Source organism: Pelmatolapia mariae, linkage group LG16_19 (assembly GCF_036321145.2).
Source record: "Pelmatolapia mariae isolate MD_Pm_ZW linkage group LG16_19, Pm_UMD_F_2, whole genome shotgun sequence".
NCBI lineage: Eukaryota > Metazoa > Chordata > Actinopteri > Cichliformes > Cichlidae > Pelmatolapia > Pelmatolapia mariae.
This window is the reverse complement of record NC_086241.1, coordinates 16,178,392-16,194,788: the sequence shown is the minus strand read 5'-3', so window position 1 is coordinate 16,194,788 and position 16,397 is coordinate 16,178,392. Positions and strand designations below refer to the sequence as shown.

At 40.4% G+C, this 16,397-nt stretch overlaps 1 protein-coding gene across 1 annotated transcript in view; it reads right to left on the bottom strand.

The window, feature by feature from the left end:
- The window catches only part of myo3b (myosin IIIB), a 68,035-nt gene that overhangs the window by 42,646 nt on the left and 8,992 nt on the right, over positions 1 to 16,397 (bottom strand). Inside the window, 7 exon segments of the mRNA XM_063497428.1 lie at positions 2,841 to 2,906; positions 10,039 to 10,184; positions 10,820 to 10,896; positions 11,448 to 11,547; positions 11,816 to 11,920; positions 13,722 to 13,856; positions 16,148 to 16,331. Coding sequence (XP_063353498.1) covers positions 2,841 to 2,906; positions 10,039 to 10,184; positions 10,820 to 10,896; positions 11,448 to 11,547; positions 11,816 to 11,920; positions 13,722 to 13,856; positions 16,148 to 16,331 — 813 coding nt within the window.

Genomic DNA, 16,397 nt, shown 5'->3' with positions numbered 1-16,397 from the left:
CAAACGCTCTTCTAATATTGACTCTTCAGCGCCACACACACACTGAAACACCCGCAGAACACATTTGGCTTCGCCCTCTGACAGTTTTGATATATTGCTAGACTGGAAATCGCTACCCGAGTGCCACGATACATCTACCAGACATCCACATTCGTGCTGTTCGTTTACAGCCAAAGACTTAAAAGATTCTGAACACCAACAATTGCACTCAGAGGAAAGATAGGAGTAAAAACACTAATCTAGCTTCTAACACCTAATCTACACTGAAATTCTGTTTCTTTTATCAGTTTAGGCTCAGAAAGTTAATTCCATGAATTCATTAGCGTCAGAACATTAAGTGGAGGTTGCTGCTATTAGCAAGGCTGTGCTGCTGGGAGACTGAAAGGCAGGCCACTTTGTCATAGGAGTCAGTTCTTTGGCTGCACAAGTGCAGACACCGGTGATGGATTTATTATCCCCCCCACCCTCCGCCTCAGTTTCCTCCTTGCATACACACACACACACACATACACAACAAGCCTGACAGGACTGTCAGAGGGTTCACAAACAGCCTGCAAAGCTTGATAACATTGTCCAGACTCCTCACATTGAACTCTGGTGGGCTTTGTTTGAGGAGATTAACTTTGATATGATATCACACAATCCATTAACCCAGATTACAGAGCTGCAATCCAAAGAGTAGCCAATAAAAACCATGACAATGACATTGTAAAAAGTAATATCTGTACTGTGTGCTGATTTAAGGAGAAATATGCCTCCTGACCAATCAAAAACTGAAGTGACATAAAAAAAAATCCAACAGGCCTTTGAGGCACATGACGTCTGCTTGTTTTTACTCTTTTTTCCACCAATGCAAACAGAAACCATCCCTACACAAATAACCCTCCAAACAAATTGAATTTATTTTCTCATTACGGTTAAGGCCTGCACGCCTCTCTGCAGTAGATATTAGGGTTGTATTTTCTAGGCCTCCACTACAAGCCACCTCTGACATTATTAGCTTTGCACAGTGGGGGAAATGATAAGTTATCTGGCCCTCAGATAGCACTGATAACTCAGGTGAATTAGTTTGTTCCTCTGTGGCAGATTTATACAAAAGAAAGTCAATGAATAGAAAGAGAGGTTGATAGAATCGGGCAATAAAATATCAATTTCAGTTCCCTCTATATTTACATGCACATTCCCCCTTCTGTGATGTACCGTCACTGGTGTTCAGATTAAAACAGATCTGTCTCCATATATGTTTTACAGTTTTAGACACTCATTGCACTACTAAAACAGTAACACACACACACACACACACACACACATATATATATATACATATATAAGTTTGGTTTTTTTTATTAATATTTGTGTGTGTGTGGAGGCACTGATCTGGTATTTTTTATTTGTTTATTTGGATTCCCATTAGGGTAAGGGCAGCTGATCATTTAGGGGTCTCCATTAAAAACACACATCAACACGTTTCAGAACAACATTAATAAAGCACTAAAAATAATAAAAGCAAACAAAAAACAAAACGAAAACAGATTTATGAGAGTCACGTCTAAATTAAATTTCAGAGGTCATGTTTTAGTGACCTCTTCAATTAATTCTGTTTTTTTGTTATCTGTCTGTAGAAAACAGCTCTCATCATAAAATTATCTGAAGCTCCAGCTGACCAGTACTCACTGGGTGTATCACATAATTATGACAAAAACAAGCCCAGCTTTTCTTTCAGTATACTCGGTGCATGAACAGATAACTGGTGACATAAAAAACTGCCATATGTGAAAACTAATAACTAATTAATAATTATTCAATTAATTATCCAGTTTTTATTGCTTTGTACATTTGACCTTTTCTTATTTGAAGTTTCCTCTTTTATTTGAGGCAATGTAATGAAAGTATTATATTTAAAATTATTATTATTATTATTATTATTATTTTTCCAGGGACATTTAATGTTTAACATTCTTCATGAACATATTTTGAAAGGCAGTATTACTTTATCCAGTAAATGTAAATCTATACAATTTTACAGACTTTTGGTGTATGTCAAGATCTCCTTGTAAATCTATGGCTTTAATCTCAGGAATTCCTATGTAGCCTTTATTGAGATAGGACAGTGGAGAGAAGCCTGAAAAGCTGGGAGGGACAACATGAGGGAAGACACACAGTATAAGGCCACGCAGTGGATTCAAACCATGTCCTCTGCAGTAGCCTTATAGCAAACAGTCTGCCTGCTGAACCCACTGAGCTTTACCAGCACCCAAGCTGAGATAATTCTCAGAATGATTACCCTCTGAGCTCAGTATTTGTTATAGTATCAATGGCACTAATACGACATAATGTAGATCACCCATAGTTCTGAGATACAGTATTTTTAGGTTGCCTTGGTACTCACAGCATCTTTAAGGTCACCTCAAAGACCTTCAGTGGAATTTAAAAGGTTAATTCATAAACTACAGCTTGTATTTCAAAGCTGAAGCCCACTGTGGATCATTATCCTGCTGTGAGAGCAGATATTGTCTCAGTTTCATTTTTATGACATAGCAGATAACAGTAAAAGTGTTCTGTTCTTGAAATGCTGCTCCTTTTTTCTCCTTAATACCGTTTGTGCTGTGGATAGAAGTCCGAGCTTCTGTCCACAGCACTTTTTTTCCCAAATCAATTCCTGTAATGCTTCTATTTGTTTCTTGTCACCATAAATCAGCAAAATCTGTAATTTCCCGCAGGAGGCCCAAATATTAAATGTTTCTGTCTTCACAGCCATTTCTGTGAAAACGACCACTTTTCTACAAAATCTTAACTGTAAGATGACAAAGGCTGACAGGCTGGAGTTAGAGGAGACTTACTGGCTGATGAAATGGCTGAAACTCCTGCTCCACTCTTCAGGATGTCGTAATGTGGGTGAGGGATTTCTGAAACACAAATCAAAACAACATTAAAAATAAAAAAAAAGCTAAGGAGATATTAAAGGAAATTCGCATTAAATGATAATTGCTGTAAATGACCAAGCTTGTCAGCATGTCTCCTGAATCATTTGACAAATGACGGCTGACAGTTAGAGTGCGACCATCAGACTCCTCTGAGAGTCTGATGGTCCGAGGACAAGCTGATCGGGGTCCAGGTCTGTGGCAGCCAGAGAAAAAGTGACAAATGATAACTGCTCCTCCACTGTCTGGCAGGAAGCATCTGCCATTGGGAGCCAAAATTATGGGAGCTAGTTATACCTCTGTCAGCAGCATTTACGGAGGCCATCCATAATGAGCCTAACACTTTTCAAGTGCGCACGATGACAGGAAGCAGGTCTGTATGAGGAGCCAAGGCTGGACAGAGCCTGAGTACAGTCATCTTCACCAGGAGCTGTCAGCCTGACAGCCGGAGGCCGAGCTTTCTGTCACTGTCAGGCAAACAGTGACACACCTGGTCAATGCATTTACTGACTGTGTTAATTAGATCGCACATGCTGCTCTAGAAAGCTGCCAGACAAGCAGAGCAAAGAGGGGAAAACACAGTTTGAATTAAAAATGAAAACAGTTTAGTTTATGACAAACACGGCATGTGTTTAATATCTTTTTTTAAAGATACAAGGGCGAAGGGGGGTGTTAGGGCACAAAATCTGTCATTTTCTACAGCACTAAGTTAGTCGAGTCTTTGATAAGAATTCAGACAGGCAATCCTTTCCAAAGTGCAGATCAAAGCCAGTAACTGACTGCCTCAATGCAACCTCTAATATGAGCCCGAAGACACGTTCTCGCCTTGATGTTGTACCATACTGCTTATACGTTACGTAGTCAATATAGCAGCGCACTGCTGATAACACTGTCAAGAGCGCTCATTGTGCTTAGCGAACTCAGGCCGCATTTTTTCCTTCAGTTTTTGCGAGTACTGCCAGCTAATATTGTAAACAAGAATGGCTTATTCAAATTTTGGACCAGGCAGAGCTCGTACTGTCAGGCTCGAGTCACTGTGGATCGAGGCAAAACCAGAGAGGTGTCAACAACCCCTGACAGCTGTAGCAAGACAAAAATAAAGTCAGTAAAATGTCTGAATATGATACTAGATATGCATAATTTTTAAGTCCTGTATTTACCATAGGACATAAAATATTACAATTTTTATTCAAGGAGAAACGTAAGAAGTACTTTAAGCCTCTTCATAGTCTATTCTCCAGCCTGGACACACAATGCAGATATTGCAAACAGCACATGTGATTACAGTCAACATCGTCATTATAAAACCTGACCATTCTTCAGCATCTGAAACAAGCAGTGACACCCTTTAAATTTTACAAATCAACTAAAGCCACACTTAAGGTTTCAGTACCTTACACATTGCTGTTGTATTCTCCAGCTTGCAGTACATACTGCAGAGGGCATTAAGCAGAGACACAGTGGTCTTTATATAAGCTTAACAGAGAATGAGTACCAGGGCCCCAAATAAAGACTTATTCAGCGAATGGAGCGCATACTTAAAATTTTGGCTCATCCATCACTGCCGCCACAGCACCAGTACTTCTTTGAGCATACATGCATGAACACTGAGAAACTACGGCTACATTTATCATGTCCTTGGTGGCTACATCACCAGTGCTCCAGTCCAGGACAGCACACAGAGAGCGGTAAGATAACTGCATCAAAGGTGGAGATATGAGAAGCCTTTAATCGTGATTGGAAAGTCATCCAACCAGTCAGTGATTTCCTGTCAGGGATCGTCAGTGTCAGATAATGGGGAATCTGGAACATTAAGTGTACAATTACTTCACTACACTGACTTTTTTTCCTACATAAAATGCCAATATAGAAAAATCAAGGCGATGTGGCAGGTTTTTTACAGTAACAATGAGCGATTTGATGAAACATCGGTGGGGTACACCGTTTCCAAATTCAGCATTATTTCTGCCATTCTTCTGTGACAGAAAATGTGGCAGGTTTTCAACCCTGATCATCCACATGTAAAATGTTTCATTTTTGCTGGTGGATGAGGGATTTTGAGCCAAGAAAGAAACTAAGGATGGATGCATTTCCTCTCAGCCTTAGCTCCATAACCTGTTAAATGTTCATCAGCAGTTATTGCAATAAAAAAACAAACAAAAAACAAAGCCTAAAAACAGCCTCAGGCACAGATCATTGTCATAACAAGCTATGAGGCTACCAAAGTCTGGATCTTTTAAATAATACAGTAAAAATTTGTACAAATCACTCGGACAGTCTGACAACCTAGATGGCTTTTATTTTGAAAAGACTTAAGGAAAAATTGGAGAATTGTTGGCCTCTGTTTTGGTGTTTAGGAGGTCAGGTCAATGCATAACTCATGAGGAATGCTAACTGGTGAATCAGAGGCACAGCGAGCCATTGAGTAAGTAATTTTCTCCCTTGTGCTATTTTAATTTCAGGGGAAGGAATAATCCGTATTTTGACATTTTGTTTTATTTCATTGTTTTATACAAACAACACTCTTCGTTCATATTTTTATAGACACTGTTGCTCCTGCAAAAGAGGGAAGCTGTACAAAATAAAATCCTTTATAGCTTTCAAAATTTCTGGGTTTGATTGTGTTGCAGCTTTAGGACCTAGTCTCTACAGAAGAATGGCCTTTTCTACTGGGGCACAGAAAATCTTTCTAATTTGAGGAATAAGGAACCTCACTCATTTCTAACCACTGGTTACAGTGGTTAGAAAATGAAGCCAAGCTAAAGTGCCAAAGCTGCAGTTCCTTCAATGGCCGCTCGAGACAGGCTGCAAACACGAGTCAATCCCCATACACTCCTGTGCTAAAAGACCAGAATTCAGTAATTTCCCGTAATACTGCAAAAAACAATAAGTTATTCTTTAATGGAGAGTTTCTCAAAGATTGTTTGGTGGACTCTGCCGTCCTTATATTCCCTGAAAAAAAAGAAGCAGTGAACCGTGACAAGATGGATCGAGGACATTGCGGGAAATCTGTCAAGAGTAGCTGTGAGACAGGCTGAATGCATGACTCAAATGCATGACTCTTGAGACAAGGCTTAAGCTTAAAGAGTGGCTTTAATGGAGAAATCTCTACAAAAAATTACAATATGAATCTCAGATAACTCTGGAACCAGGAAGTAATCTATATAGCAGGGATGGGATCCATAACACTCGGGGAACATGGCCATAAACAAAGTGTGCAATTCTGACTTTTCTCCCTGGCTCTGGACGAGAGCTGTTATGTCCATGGCATATGCCAAATACTTATCTTTGTACATGAGGTTAAAGAGGAGATGGCAGCAATGCAATCAGTGAAAGGGACCACAACAGAGAGTGATTTGTTCACACAGGTAAATGTATGCTTGGATAGGCTGAGGCTAAAATGGGAAAAAATGGGAGTATTGATTAATTAGCTGTTGGGGTTTTACTTTACCTAGTCCACATTTTTATAGATATACTGGTAACCTGTCCAGAGTGTACCCCACCTCTTGCCCTATGACAGCTGGAATAACCTCCATCTCCCTTGAACATTTACAAAAAAAATAAAACTAATATTGAGTTCAACTTATTGCTGCCGCCAACCACAACAGTTCCAGTTTCTCATGTGGACCTCTCGTCTCTATCTGTGGTGGCTTTCGAAGTTTGTTTTTTTAAATTAATATCTATCAAATAACCAGGTTTATGCTGCACTTCCGGTGAGTGAAATAGCAATAGTAATACTAGTATTAATATCCTGCTTTATTAGCAGGTGTCTGTTTCTGTGCGCTCCACCCACGCAGCTTATGAATGCAGCTTCTTGATCGAGCTTGCTAGCATCAGCTGCTGAATTAGCACTCCATCCTCTGGTCTAAATATGGCAGTGTTTGCCATATTTAGACGACCAGCATGGTGGCAGAAAAAAGCGCTGACACCAAGGCTTCAAAATATGGTGTCCTGAAAGCAATAGGGGACACCACTTCTGTTGACATCTGTTCTGCTGCACACACTATAACACTCAACAACGCACAAGTCTGGATATCTTTCCTTCAGCTGCATGATTGTGTTAGCCTTTGTTGCCTCTGACAAGCCATCATTTGCTTTTCTTCTGCTTGTCCTGGTCTTACTCAGACACATACATGTACTATCTAATACGTAGCTAATATCGACAGGGGTAACGCTGAATAAACTCAACCTTGCCAGCCACCTCTAAGCTTTACAAAGTATTTTACACACACTTTGGTTTGACTTTACATGGAAACTGTGAGGCTGTGTGGCAACGAGAGCACTGGCTCAAGCAATTAACCTTTCCGCATATTAAATATCAGACACCATCTTCGCCTTGAGTATCTATAATTAGTTTTGCAGTTGATTTTACAGCTTTGTCCTCTGACATGCTCCATTACCTTCATTCATGGTCACCATGATCATCATACATCTGTCATACGCACTCAAAACAGCAGGTAATAGTTAAAAAAGCATCATGGACACCTTGGGTTCAATTTAGAAATTAAGCAACAAGCATATGCATGCTTCAACAGGGTGTCACAACTCATCAAGTGTGTGATTTTTCTTTCGCACAAACCGACCATTTACCAAGGTGCCCCTAATTCATCGAGCTCATCAGCGTCCTCTCTGACAGCTGTCAGAGCTTCTCTTATCATCCATGGTAGCCTGCTGGGATGAGAATCATTTCCACCAAAAGCACGGCCAAAGCGGTGACATAATGGCTATCTGCTGCTGGGCTCAGGAGTGGCCCCGCACATGGGCAATTAAATCCGCAGCTTGACTCGAGAGACTGTCCAGCAAACAGCATAGGAAAGCAAGGAATGTGATCCACAACCGTGCATATTTGTCTTCCTTTTTACTATCTGGATGTGTTTCAGTTGAGAAAGAATGACAAAGTGGATGATACAGAAAAGATTAACTACCCGACAGTGAAACCTTTAGCCTGGAAACACATTACTACATGCAACTGTAAAATACCAGAGAGATGAAAATGCTTATTACATGTTTTAGCGCTTACACAGGTTTCATAAAACATGCACCACTCAAGGACAATACTCCAGGTAGAGGCTCCTCTAGCAATAGTTCGTGACGTATTAAATTGAGAAGAAAAAAAAATTTGTGGATTGATCGAAACCTGTGACGATGAATCTCTTGGATTTCCTCATGAATCACTCTCACTGCCACCGAAGACCCAAAGGTGAAACTCATTTCCTTATTCACAAAGTCATAAAAGGTTTTTCTCATGATTTTGTCTGCGCCGCTGCAGCAATGGGGGAAAACATATTTAAGATAAATGACATGTTAACAGAATCATTTCATGGTTCAACACATTCGCGGTGATTTATAACAACTTCTAAACCTTTAAGGTCCCGCTTTACACTAAAAAGCTAAAATACATATTTTGATTGGAAAAGAGATGAAGAAATGTCACTGAAATATTTGTTTCCAATTCTATCATCATCAGAGTTATTCATAAAGGGCGAAAGGTCAAAGAAACCTCAAGGAATGATTGAAAACTGTCTAGTGAAATGGAAATGTCTAATATTATGGCTGGTGATTAATAGGGAAGTATGACTGCAACTTGCCAGAAACCAACCAAGCACTGTGCAAAAGTCTAGAGTCACCTCTTGTTTCTTTATATTTTGCTTGCAAGAAGCCAGACTTTCTTTTCATTTTTGTGGTCTTGACTAACAGTCCCGGCTTTGTGAAGGTCTTTAAAGCTTTTCTTTGGACACCAGATGCTTTTATATTCATTTTTAGTCCAGTTCAGTTGTGGTACCGCATCATTTTTTAGAGGACTTTTGGGGGGGGGGGTTTGTTAAGCTACTTAACACTGACCTCTGAATCATACATGCATCTGAAAGGCGCTTAACTCAAGGGATGAACCAGTGTCGCATCTACACATAACATTTTAAAGTGCATCTTTAGGTCCTTTGTTACCAGCAGCCTGTCACAATAACACATATTTTGTTTCCATGTCTTTAGCTGAATTGACAAAATATGCCAAAGATAGCACAGTTTGACAGGCCCAAAATAAAGTTTTTGCACTGTCGAGGTGATTCCCAAAGAGACATTATCCTAAAATAATGTCTCCCCAGAGCCCAAACCTCAACATTATTGAAGCAAAAGGCAGCTAACATCCAAAGAAGAGCTTTGAATATGATTCAAGAAGCCTGGAAAACTATTCCTAAAGACTGCTCTAAGAAAATGCGATCATACCAAGTATTGACTATCAAACTTGGAATTGTACAAACTCTGTTTTTGCCTTACTTATTTTTTGCACATTTCAATAAATCATTGCATCTATTTCCCAATTTTTGTGCAAAACATAAAGACATGAATGCTGAATCCTCCAAACTCAATCCCGAAGCGAGAAAAAGAGTTAAAAATGTGTTACAGAGTCAAAGCCTGACAAAATGTTCACCCACGCGCTCTGCCATCAGCTGTAATTTCTCTTATAATTATTTTACATTCTGGTTAAAATTTGGTGCTGATGAAATGCTGCGTTAGCGCCCATAATTCCTGCTACAAAAGGCCTGCTCCCGAGTCTTGGCAGGGAGGAGATAATATTGTGACTGGGAGGAGGTGACAGCCTCATCTCAATGTGAATGGAGCTAATCACCAATGCAAATTGCAATCAGAAGGGGCATATCTCTACCTAACTGAGAGATAATTACGCGATTGTACTGATAACAAAAGGTCAACTGCGTGTAGCCACTAAGCTCTCAGATGATCATCAGACACACACGGTTTCCAGCAGCGAATATTTTTACAGATTCAATCACTGCATTAATTTTAAGGCCAAACACTTCTACGTTTCTGATGATGGAGATTTTAAACACTGATTATTCAGCAGATGCGTCCTTTCAGATAGCAAAGACGAAAATACAGCAGCAACTGGGAGAGTGAAGCAGAGCCTACCGATTCAGCTTTTTAGTTTCTAAATTCAGCACAAAATCAGTTGTCAGAGAAGCCGCAGTGATTTTTACCTTTTATCCATTTGATCATAAATTTCAGTTCAGAATTTTCCTCCTGACAGAAAGGAAAGGTTTTTTTATGTCCCTGTGGCAGCTGCCTCCAGCTGTGTGGCAGGAGCGCCCTCTACTGGACTCACCGTGGGATCTTGAAAAGGGCTTTTACTGGATGCATCTCAGCCAGAGGGGGATCTCCGTCTGCCAGCTCGATGGCTGTAATGCCGAGAGACCACACATCGCAGCGGGCATCATAGGAGTAGTCGTACTGCTGTTCACAGGCTATGACCTGGAAACAATTCACAGGGTCCATTTTAGACAGTCACCGAGTGGAAAGTCCATTTTTCTAGAAAGAGGGGTGAGATTAATTTTGTTTTATGTTTAGGGTATTAAATTCATATTAATGATTCAAAGAAAATTACATTTTTTTAAAAAAGCATTGTGAACCTGAAAAAATCCTCTTAATGCCAAAAAAGTCACCCAAGCTTATTCACAGCCCATTTAAAAACAAGCACTGAAAGGCAGGTCAGTGCAGTAGCTCCGGGTATGAGCTTCTCTTTGCCACAGTCAATAATTATAACTGACACTACATTTTACAGCTGAGTTTATTCTAATTGCCCCTGAGGTCCCTCCCTACCAGCTCAATCACCGCACCTCATTTCTGCCAAAAGAGTAAGCCGAGGGGCCACAGACTCCCAGCTATTAACCTTGAGGCGACCTCAAGAGCTGCACCCGTGGAGAGGAATACACAATGACACATGGGAGGGAGAGTCACACGGAAATAACTGAGGCGCTCTGTTTAACAGCTACATCACACTTTACATATATATATAAAAAGAATCCATTAGCCACTAAAACACGTGTGCATGTTTTACTGCTGCATTACCAGACATGAACATGCGTGTGCAGCCCTTAGAGTCTGACCTCAGGAGCCATCCAAAACGGTGTCCCGACTGACGTGTTCCTCCGCAGTCGTGCGCTCGTCAGTTGAGCTGAAACACCTACAAAAAAATGGAAAAGAAAATGCAAAACTCGATCTTACTTCATTAGCGTGAATATTTCTTGGGATAAATTACAGCAGACAGTAAATGTTTGAACTAATCAATAAATCCTGGCATATAATTTAGTGTGGCAACCTGCCAAGCAGCAATAATAATGGGCAATAATCATTTCAAATTATGTAGGACAGATTTTTATCAGCGTGAGTCCACTTCATCTCCATGACACAGGGGACATAAACATGCCTGGGGGTGACTCAAAGTCATTTGCCATAGCAGCTTTCTTTTAATATGCAAAGGATCAAATAATGCAATTTAAATGAGCAATAATAGCTTCGGGCTAAGGCTACGGTCCATGAATTAAAAGACGTTATGGTGAGCATGGGACTAAAGTGTGGGTTAAATGATTTATCCTGCGCTTGTGTTTGCCTTCACAAACAATGTTGCTGACACTTCCAAAAGATCACTCACAAAAAAAAGAGTCATTTATCTATAACGACGCACTTCAGAGAAAAGATTGGATGGGCTAAATTGCCTCTTTCAAAGATCATTACCAAAGTCAACCAGTTTGACTCCTCCCTCAGTTGTCAGGAGGATGTTGTTGCCTTTGACGTCACGATGGATAATCCGGTTGTTGTGCAAATGCTGGAGCCCCTTTTAAATTAGAGGACAGATAATGCAAGGTGCTGCTGAGCATGAATCATGACACACAATAAGTCATTTGCGTTAAAAAAAAAATCTGAATATGATGCATTAAAAGTTGAGCTGTACAAACTACATAAAAGAACTCCCACAGCTGTTCGGAAGGAGAGACATTCATAACTGCTTGTCACACTTCCCCAGCTGAAAATAAATCCTCAGCACGCTCTCTGCATGTTGGTGTCCCACCTCCTCCCCCTGCATTTGCAGCTTTGCATCTTACCAAGAGGGCACTGCATAAGATGTATGCGATAACAGGCTCCTGCAGACGCTGGCTACGCATCAGCAGGCTTTTGATGAGTTCTGTGACAGAGCCGCCGTTGCACAGCTGGGAGGGAGACAGAGAAACTCCAGTGACTCGTCCATCACTCACCACTCCAGATTATGATTCATGGAAAGAGCTAGCCCACACACACAAGTTAGAGAAAGCAGAGCAGCACAATAGCATTGACATTCGTGTAGGTGGTGTTTCCTGGCAAACTGAGACCCAGATCAATGCTTTCTTAAATACAGAAGAGCGACAAATTAAAGGGTAAACCAACATAAAGTGTCTTAGTATGGTGTTATTGTGTTTGGTCAGTACTTGCTGAGAGAGCAGCTTCAATATGCAAAGATTCTTCATGTCTGTGAATCAGCTAACCTAACACATCACTCCAAAACGTCTCAGAGCATTCAAACGGGTTAAGAACTGGTGACTTCTAATCAAACCAGTCACTGTGATCCTGATCCTGAAAAGCTGTAAAGCTGATAACTCAGAACACTTTATATTGATTAGCACTGACCTTCTGACTAAAGGCAAAAGCCATCCCAGCAAAATGTCTCTGCTGGCATAACTAATTCCCAGGTTTCTCGGACTGTGAGACCCAGTGGATTAATGTTTTTCCTTTAATTTGTCACCGGTCGATATGAAAAAGGATTTCAGAGTTTTAAACTTCATTTTTTAAAGAGGGGTTTTATTTACTTGAGCCATTTGATTATGAAATTGTGACGAAATACAAGAAAAAGACTCTCCAGGTAACAGATTGTTTGGTATAACCATCATTGCACTAACTGTGCATACGCGCATGGCTAATTTGAAGCTTGGAATAACCCTGGCATTTCCCACCAAACTCACACTGTGTATCCCTCAGGCCTAATAATGTGTTTTTCTCTCTCATTTTCTTTGTTTCTGAAACTTGTAATGCTATTATTGACTAGCACGCTTCTTCCTTTCTGCCGTTTTGTTGACTGTCAGAGACATGGGTGGTCTTTGAGGTAAATGACAGCTTTATCCACCATTATTATGGCCAAACTGAAGGGTACACCTGACACACAAATGACCCATTTCCCACTGAGCCAAAGCAGACATAAAGCATTAGCAAAAGCTTCCAAGTGGTATAAACCTGGTAATAAAACCAAAATGTGTTGTTTCTTTTTACACTGTTGTTTGCAGGGATTTAAATAATAGTGACAGAATATCATCTTTACCAAGTTTTAAAGGGGCTGAGAGCCAGATTTAGACAGCTTCAGACAGAGCCAGGCTAGCTGTTTCTTTTGTTATGCTAAGCTAACTGGCTATGGTGTAGATTCATATTTAACCTACAAACATAAGGATCTAACTCTTATGGCTCAATCACACTAGAGTAAAAACTAGACAGCAACCTCCTTGCAACTATGAAAAATTGGGTGATTGCACTGAATTTGTTTGCTATAAGCAACAGACTGCAAGGAGATTAGCTGTTGATCACAAAGCGATTGCACAGGTTGCTCGACGGGAGGCAACCTATTTCCTAACAATCGCAGTCTGACTCAGAAAGACTGCAGTCAGCCAGTTTCTAAATAAGTGCCAACACATTACATTTAATCTTAGCCTGTCAGGGCCAATGAGATCACAAACTGATAACAGACTGACAGAGTGACTGTTTTAATGGCTGTCTTGAAACACCAAAGTCACTTTGAAGACAGCAACTAACTGTGTGCTGTGGCAGACCTGGTCCCTGTCTTCAGTGTCTTCAGATTGCCAGTTTATAGAACATGGTCGCAATAATTTTCCCAACCACAGTTGCATTAATGAGAACTGACAATAAGCCCTTCATAAAGTATGAAAAGTCTAACACGTGTTATACAAATATACATAATAAAGTGCTCACCTCCAGTACCAGCCAGAGCTGTCCGCCAGTTAATTTGTCCGACTTATAAAACATGCCATAAAACTTCACCACGTTAGGATGGTTGGGCAGGGACCTCAGTATGTTGTATTCTGCCTCAATCTCCTCATCCACATCCTTTAAACAAAATCAGAAAACAAGCAGTGTTTAAGTACAGCAAGGAAAGAGATAAATCAACACTGTGATGTGCTATATAAAAGGTGTATTTGTGCTTCAATATTTCAGGCTGCGTTTCATTTTTAGTGAACTAGGCTACTATAATAAGAAACCTAAAGATGGGGTTATAAACTCAGTAAAAAAAGGAAGGGATGGGCCGCTGTGCTGAACTATTTCTGGAAGCACTTTTCTATCAAAGTAAATCTCAGTGGGAGGGAAGATCAACAGTCAGAGAGGCAGAATTTCTCTTCCTGGATGTCTGAGTGATAGTGTCAGCAGTCTAATCAGGGAGAGGGATGGGAGAGGAGGCAGCTTCATCTTCATGGCCATCAGGGGCGCATCATGGTGGATAGCGCTGCCAGGATGGGGATTGTTCCACTGACACAATCACAGGCTCACCTCAGACCGAGTCACACTCCCACAATATGCTGCCAATTCAGAGTCTACAGTATCCTTATCACGCAGACAAATGGACGGATATACAGAGAGGATACAGGCGATGCAGGAGCTACAGTTTCTGGTAAGAGCACGTTAGATTTAGCACGACAGGAAATAAATGAAAAGGGGAGACATTGATATATATCACAGGAGCAAGTGCAAGTACGACTGCATCAAGATGGAGAGGGGGAAAAGTACCGGCAACTTACTCTGTTTGAATGGCTCGAATGCTGAGACAAGTTGGTTACAAAGAAAAACACAGTGGTTTTAGTTTTCTGTCACAGTATTATGAGGTCTTGCAAGGTAGAAACTTCCTCACCAACACTATATAATAAAAAGTTACAGTGAGCCATACACGCAATGTCAGATCATATCATTCATAAGGAAAACCTGGAGGTTTAATGTGCATAAAGCCAGCAGCTAAATTACATCTTTAAACTAAGTTTTATTTTTACAGGATAGGCTTGTCAGTGATGTACAAAGAGCCAAAAAAAGGCCATAGAAGGTAAAAAACAATAAAAAAGGTGCAGGTTCAAAGAATGTGTTCAAAATGGATTTGCAGAGTAATTAAACCTCTTAGGAGTTTTAGGCAGGTTTAGTTATGCTTTTGTTTAGCTATGAGATAACACCTGGCAGAACTGGCTGTATTTACACGTGCAGCATGACATTAGCATGCCCTAATCTAAATCAGTGGTTCCCAACATGTGGGTCAAAGCCCTCAGATTCAATTAACAGCACGGTCCACTGCCATGCAAGTGAATCTAGGAGGCTGACAGTGACATTTCAAAAAGAAAAAGGATTTGTCTCCAATTCTCCCTTTCGTGACAACTCCATGGGGATACATTCTTCTATAACTCAGCTGCTTAACTTGTATTAAGACTTAAAGTCATGTGTGGTTCCTTTGAGCAACATGTGGGTATCTAAACAGGTTAGTTAGACCTCAACTATAATTATTTTTTTACCCCAGTCTCTCAGAGCCCCATCTAAGCTGTCATCTTTATCTTCAGTTTCTATCACTGATGGGTGTCCGCTCTGCTGCAATGGTTCATCTGAGTCTAATCATCAAATAGCTTTTATTCAAATTCTGTCTTTAAATAAATATGTTTATTTTTCCAAATGATCTCTCTCTTATTGAAATGCAATTATCTGACAAATAACTGCTGTGCAGTTTATATGTTATCTTCATATCCAAGAAGTCTGTGCACCAAGTTTAGTGAAATTCAGGTATTTGTATTTTCCATGGTCTTAACTGCATGTGTAGGTAGTGGTTTACACATTCACCTAACATGCAAATGATCCCTGGTTCAAGACCAAGAGGAAACACAAATCCCTTGGGGGTAGCACCAGGAAGGGCAAACAGCAAAAGCTCAAATCTACAAAACATATTCCTCTCATAATCACATAATCACAAAGGTCATGGCAGTCAGGTGAGGAGTTGTTCAACAGATTTCTTCTGCATTTGCAAACATTCATTTGTCCTTTCTGCCTGCTGTCTTGGTTAAATCACATAGTGTCATTTCAGGGTGCTATAAACCAGATAAGCTGGGAACCACTGAGCTAATGGGTGCTCATCCAGAGCTAGATCTCCTCCCACAACAGTCAAAACACCTTAAGATCACCATTACTTCACTGCCAAACAGCATCAGCATAAACTCATACCCCTCAAACCTTCTGACATCATACATACACATCATTACTATTCTGCAAAAATAGCCTGAACAGATACTGCATCTAAACCCTAACCAGTTCTGTGAGATTGAAAACAGTCAACAAGAAGCCGGGTCCAGCAGTAAACACACTTTAATCGGACTTACATTAATCGGGTCCAACACTTTCACTGCTGCCTCACTCCCATCTTTTTTGTTGGTCACTCTGTAGACTTTTCCATAAGTTCCTTTGCCAATGGTTTCCACTATATCCCAGTCACCTGATGGATCGCCCAGAGTCTCCAGTCCAAGCATGCTGGACTTGTAGGGGTACAGTCCATATAGTGATCTCCTGGACAATAAAAACAATCATACCAAGATTTTAAAAAATGAATCTTGAATAATTTGCAACGTTTAC